The following is a 5718-nucleotide window of genomic DNA, read 5'->3' on the forward strand; positions in this document are numbered from 1 at the left end:
CTGGGGGCTGAGGACAGGCGGATGGAATAGGATCGGATCGCTGCTGATCTTCTACAGACCTGCACCCGGCGCTGAAAAGCAGCTCTTCCGATCTGCAGCTCCTGGAGACGTCTCCGGTAGAGTCCTGCGAGGTGCCAGACGGGACGGCACTGGCTTCCTTTGTTCTGGCCGCGGCTCCGCTGAGAAGTTAGGTGAAGGTAGCCGTTCTGGGGTGCTGATCACGGACTGGGGCAGTGTCCTCGCCCAGAGCAGTCTCAGGCTGAGCCAGGGCTGACCCTCCACCTATCTCTCTGCAGGGACCCCTATTCCCCTCTCCTCTGCCCAGCCTCTCTCTCTGTCCCTGCGCCCATGACGGATCCTCTGATGCTCCCCCTGAGCCACGGAGTTCCGGGGCTGCAGCCTCACCACGTGGGGGCGGGAAATCTGCCCACCGGCCCCCACGTATTCCGGAGCCTACCCCCTTCGGCCGACGGCTTCCCGCACCCCTATGCTGGACCGGGCCTTGAGAACGGTGACTTGCGCCTCCGGTCCAGCTCAGCTGCCCAGTTGGGACCCCAGCCGTCAGGGCCCGGGACTCTGCTGTACCCGGGTCAGCCCGGGCCCTTCCCGGGGCCCCCACGGCCGCCGCAGCTCGCGTCCAGCTTGCATAGACAGAAACTCCACCCATTCTACCAGGGCCACCCTTCGGGATGTGCCCTGGGCCCGGGGACCCCGCGGTGCTGGTCAGGCCCTCTGGGCCCAGACCTGGCGCCCCCGGCGCTGACCTTGAGCTGTGTGGACACCGAGCTCATCGACGAGGAGACGCTGACTTCTCTGGAACAGGAGCTGGGGCTAGACCGGGTGCAAGAGTTGCCCGAGCTCTTCCTGGGCCAGAACGAGTTCGACTGCCTCTGGGACTTTGGGGGCAAACAGCAGGCAGGAGCCGTGAGCTGCTGAGGGCCCCAGGGCTCTGGCCTTTTCGAGGATTTCCCATGCCCTCTCCCCCTGGCCAGTCTATCAGACAGGTAGACCTAGCCCAATTCCAATCTCTTAATAGCTTAGGAGCTTTGCCCTCGGATCCCTCTTGGCTAGTATCTGGAGTAAAGAGACCAAAGCTTGGAGGGAGGGGCTCATGTTTGGGGAGGAGCCCCATCAGCTTTAGCTGTCTGTGTCCCTGGGGTGTAAAAGTCTCTGGGTTCATGATTGTGGAGGAGACTCCATGGTATTTCGGAATGCCTGTCTGACTCTCCTTATGGGGATGTGACTATCCTTATTTTACCATGGACAAGGGCACAATCAGGATTTGAACCCAGGTCTTCTGACTGTAAGATCTTTCCCACCATACCAGACTTCTTGATTGTGGGGACTGTTTGCTGGGGGTGGGAGGGGAATTACAGATGCCTGCCTTTGTACCCTCCCCTGCTGAGCCATTTTCCGCTAAGGGTCTTAGACCTTTGGACCTTAGACTAGACCTTTCCTTGACACCTTCCAAGACTCACTCCCATCTGGCTGAAAGGACTACGGGCACTTGGCAGGGTGGATCCCTGTACTTATCAGGGGCACGGGCAGGGTGTGCCTGGGTCACTGCCATAGTTGGACTTTTTCTGCAAGCCACTGGCCCCATGTTGGGGCTCTTTGTGGGGATTCCCCAACTCGTGGGTGACTAACTGGCCTAAGGTCACTGCCCTCTCTCTGCCTTGCAAAATAAATGTTTCCTTTTGGGTTTGGAGTCTGCTGACCTGATTTTGGGGGACTTGCTGTGGGATCATTTCAAAGATCCATTTGCTTTGAGGGTATGTGGGAGAGTGCAGTAGAGTAGAAGTGTGAGCAGACCCAGAGCTGAGGGTGGCCGTGGCAGTGTAGGGTGTGGGACTGAGGTGTCAACAGACCATTGGGAACTGCAGATGTCGGCTTCTTTTGAAACTACCCCCGAGTCTTGCAATTGAAATGGCGCAATCTCACCCAGCTTCCTTCTTGGAGAGAATGGCAGTTGGACCCCGAGCTTGTTCCTGAAAGGTTGAGGCCCTGAGACTCAGTGTCCTGGGTTGGTCTGGCTTTGGGTGGAGTTTTGGAACCCTGGAGAACTGCTGCCCCCAGCTGCTCACTGTTGGTGTTGCTGCTGAAGGAGGAGGGGAGGGAACCTGCTGTCAGCAGCTCTCTTCAATAGGTCTATTACTCTCGTCCTTTCTCTCTTTTCCCACCCCCTTCCTCATGTAAGTCAACAAGCTAAATTCCTCCCCTCACTTTAGTTTGAACATTGATGTTAGGAACTCCCTGCTAAAGAAACTCCCTCGATCATAAGCAGATTTACAACTTTTAGTCTCGCCTGGCTTGCCCAGGGCTCTGGCCAGTTTCTTAGAGGTAGGAACCAAATATGTCTTGAAGGCTCACTCCCTATTCATTATACCAGTACCCTTGGGCAAAGCCAAACCAAAACTTCAGTGTAATGATTTACAAATCTCTCCTTACAACTGCCCCTGGAGGCAGATGGCCTAAGTTATATCTTCATTTAACAGATGAGAGAACTGAGACTCTAAGGAGCAAATCGCTTACACGATAAGGAACAGAGCTGGACCTCAGTGGAATCTTCTAACGCCAAGAGGCTCACTCTCCTACCTAACTCTTTCCCCTGAGGTCAGGAGGGAGGGAGATTGGGAAGAAGAATGAGATGTCAGTTCTTTTTGGACAGGGTCTCACAGGAATAGATGAGGAGGGCTTTGGGTCCCTGCCTAGCTGGGTGCAGTAGATTCTTGAATAGCCGGCCCCCAATGTGGTGGAGCACAAAACAATATGCAGTTGAGGTAAGATGGCTGTAAAGAAAGGAACAGTGGGTTTGAAGGTAAAGATAGTGGCTTTGAAGCCCAGTCCTGTCATTTATTACTTTTGGAACTCTGGATGAATCACTTTATTTTGGGGGGGCCTTCATCTTCCCATCTCTAAAAATAGGCATAAGAGTTACATTCTTCTGAAAAGTTTTTGGGTAAAAGAAAATCACTTGGACAGTTGCATGAAGGATTAATCGCAGAGGGGAGAGCAATGCAGGAAAATCATATTATTGCAATAATCCAGGTTTTATGAGGGCCTGAACTAGGGGAGTCCTAGTAAATGGTGGTGGAGAAGAAGGGATGAATGCAAGGGATAATGTAAAGGTAAAGATGAGAGGATTTGGCAACTGAGGAAGAGGGAAAGATGCTTCAACATGGCACAGATGTGAGGCCAGATGATGGGGGAGTTGCTTTAGCTTTAAAAGGGGATAGTGAAGAAGATAGATGGGTTTAGGGATGGAAGATGGAGACAGTTACTTCAGTTCTGAACCTGTTGAGCTCAAGGAATCAGTGCATCTCCATTCAACTGGAGAGGCAGGGCCAGAGCTCAAGGGATCTTTGGGGTGGAACTGTGAATCACAGGACCTCGAAATTCTTCTACCCCTGTAGGAAACCTCCCTGTAATATCACTCCCCCCCCCCCCCCCCACTGAGAGTGACCATACTGCAAAGACTGAAGACCTCCCATGAGGGAGAGTTTAACATCTTCCAGGGCAAGGCAGTCCAGTTGGCCAATATCCTTAAAATGTGATTTCTAGAACCAAACAACTGAGAAGCATCTTGCTATTTGTAAGACAGGGCAGCTAAGTCAGTGCAGTAGATAGAGTGTCAAACCCAGAATCAGGAAGATCTGAGTTCAAATCCTACCTCAGACATTTGCTAGTTGACTCTGGGCAAGTCACTTAACCTTGATTGCCTCAGTTTCCTCATGTGTAAAATGGTCTGGAGAAGGAAATGTAAATCACTCTGGTAAATCCAAACCACTTTGGAAAATTCCAAATAGGATCACAAAAAGTCAGATATGATCAAAAAACTACTGAACAACAACATGTACAAGACACGATTGTGATCATTGTGCTCTAGATAAAGTCTGGCCAGGGCAAAAGACAGTAAATACTATGTCCCCTTTTTGGATAGTATGCCCCTCAGGACAGACTAGGATTGAGTTAGCTTTTTGGTTCTTGTTATACTATAGACTTACATTAAGCTTTCAGTGTCCTAAGTAACCAGTGCTTTTTCATTATGAACTATTGTCTAGTCATTCCTCTCCCTAATGAGGGGAAGGTTGCCTAAGACTTTAGAGAGCAGGGGCAGGAGGAATAAAAATTTGGACTCCATGGGTTGAAGAATGAGAAGGGAATGAGACAATAGAGTCTGGCGAGGCAACTGGGGCTAAGTGACTTGCCCAGGATCACAGAGCTAGTAAGTGTCAAATGTCTCAGGTCAGATTTAATTCAGGTCCTCCTGACTCCAGGGTCTGTGTTCTGTCCATTCACCATCTAGCTACCTCTGTAGACAATTAAAAAAATGCTTAGCAGTAAAGTGGAGATGGGGACGATAGTTTGAGGGACCTGAAGCATGAGAGGAAGCATCATATAAAGGAAAGTCAGAGTCAGAAGACTTGTGTTTGGGTCCCAGCTTTACCATTTGGCAGCTACGTGACTTTCAACAAATCACTTGACCTTTTTAAGTAGGTTTTCCCCCTCTGTAAAGTGAAGATAATTCATTGTGAAGATCCAACGAGATAGCTGCTATAAAGTCCTTTGTAACCATAAAGCACAGCGTAAATGCAAGTCTATAGGAGTTAAGAGCTGGGAGGGTCTATAGGCCTTATTTACCCCTCTCCCCTCTGCCATTTTACAGAGAGGTTGTGACTTTCCCCAGGGTCACACAGTAAGTAACAGAACCAGTTCATCTGCCTCCCAAACCAATACTCTTTCCACTACACCATGCAAGCCCCCATATCAGATATATTATATTATATCACCTTGGGCAAGTCTTTTCTCTTTGGGCCTCAGTTTTCCCATCTGTACATTGAGAGGATTAAACTGGAGGAACTCTAAGCTCCCTCTCAGTTCTGATCTTGGGTGAGATATAACAGCAACAGTGATTGCATTATCTGTTGGTTCATATGATCTCAATGACCGTTGGGACAGGATGAATGGAGAGGGATGGCTTCTGTCAACTGATGAGGTAACTCTGGGGCAATAGGCCTGGTGGGGCCTCTGCTTGAGGACATCTATTTGGCACTGACCCAGGAAACACAGTAAATCCATAATCCTTGATGAGATAGTGAAAATGAGCCCCTTCTCCTCCATGGCTGTGCCTTAATCAAGTGTTCTGGGAGGGGATATATCCTATCCTGCACAAGCCCCTTCCTAAATGGCCCATCACCCAAAGGCTTTCCTCCCCCAAGCTGCTCACCCCAGGGACCTCTACTCTTTCAGGGTCACCCCATTTCTGAAACAAGTCCCCTTCATTCCTAGTCTAAGGGATCATGGCTAGCGCAGCAAATGTCACCCTAAAGGTGAGGGGAACCATTATGACAGAAATAAACATTTTCAGAGTTGAAAGGGACCTCAGAGGCCATGAAACCCAATCCTTATCTGAGTAGTTATCCCCCTTATAACATTTCTGACAACAGGTCAAACATCCACTTGAAGACTTTAAGTGATAGGGAACTCACTATCTTTTGAATTTTATCAACACTCTCTTCTATTTATATCCACATGCTTCTAAATGGAGTTGAAGGAGATCATGGAAGTCATGTTGTTTGAGTCCCCTTACAAATATTTATTATTGAATATCAATCTGACTCTTACAAAAGAAAGTTATCGCTTTCTAACTGATTCTCTGCCCTATTCAGAATGACTGTTTGAAACCTTCTCATCTCTCTTTAAGTTTCTCATATCCTC

General features: G+C 49.3%; 1 protein-coding gene across 1 annotated transcript; it reads left to right on the plus strand.

The window, feature by feature from the left end:
• CITED4 (Cbp/p300 interacting transactivator with Glu/Asp rich carboxy-terminal domain 4) lies at positions 1–1708 on the plus strand. Its single transcript, XM_072609783.1, has one exon. The coding sequence runs from the start codon at positions 349–351 to the stop codon at positions 934–936; it is 588 nt and encodes a 195-aa protein (XP_072465884.1). The 5' UTR covers positions 1–348; the 3' UTR covers positions 937–1708.
• Positions 1709–5718: the final 4010 nt, after the last annotated feature.

Source organism: Notamacropus eugenii, chromosome 5 (assembly GCF_028372415.1).
Source record: "Notamacropus eugenii isolate mMacEug1 chromosome 5, mMacEug1.pri_v2, whole genome shotgun sequence".
In the NCBI taxonomy this organism is placed as follows: Eukaryota; Metazoa; Chordata; class Mammalia; order Diprotodontia; family Macropodidae; genus Notamacropus; species Notamacropus eugenii.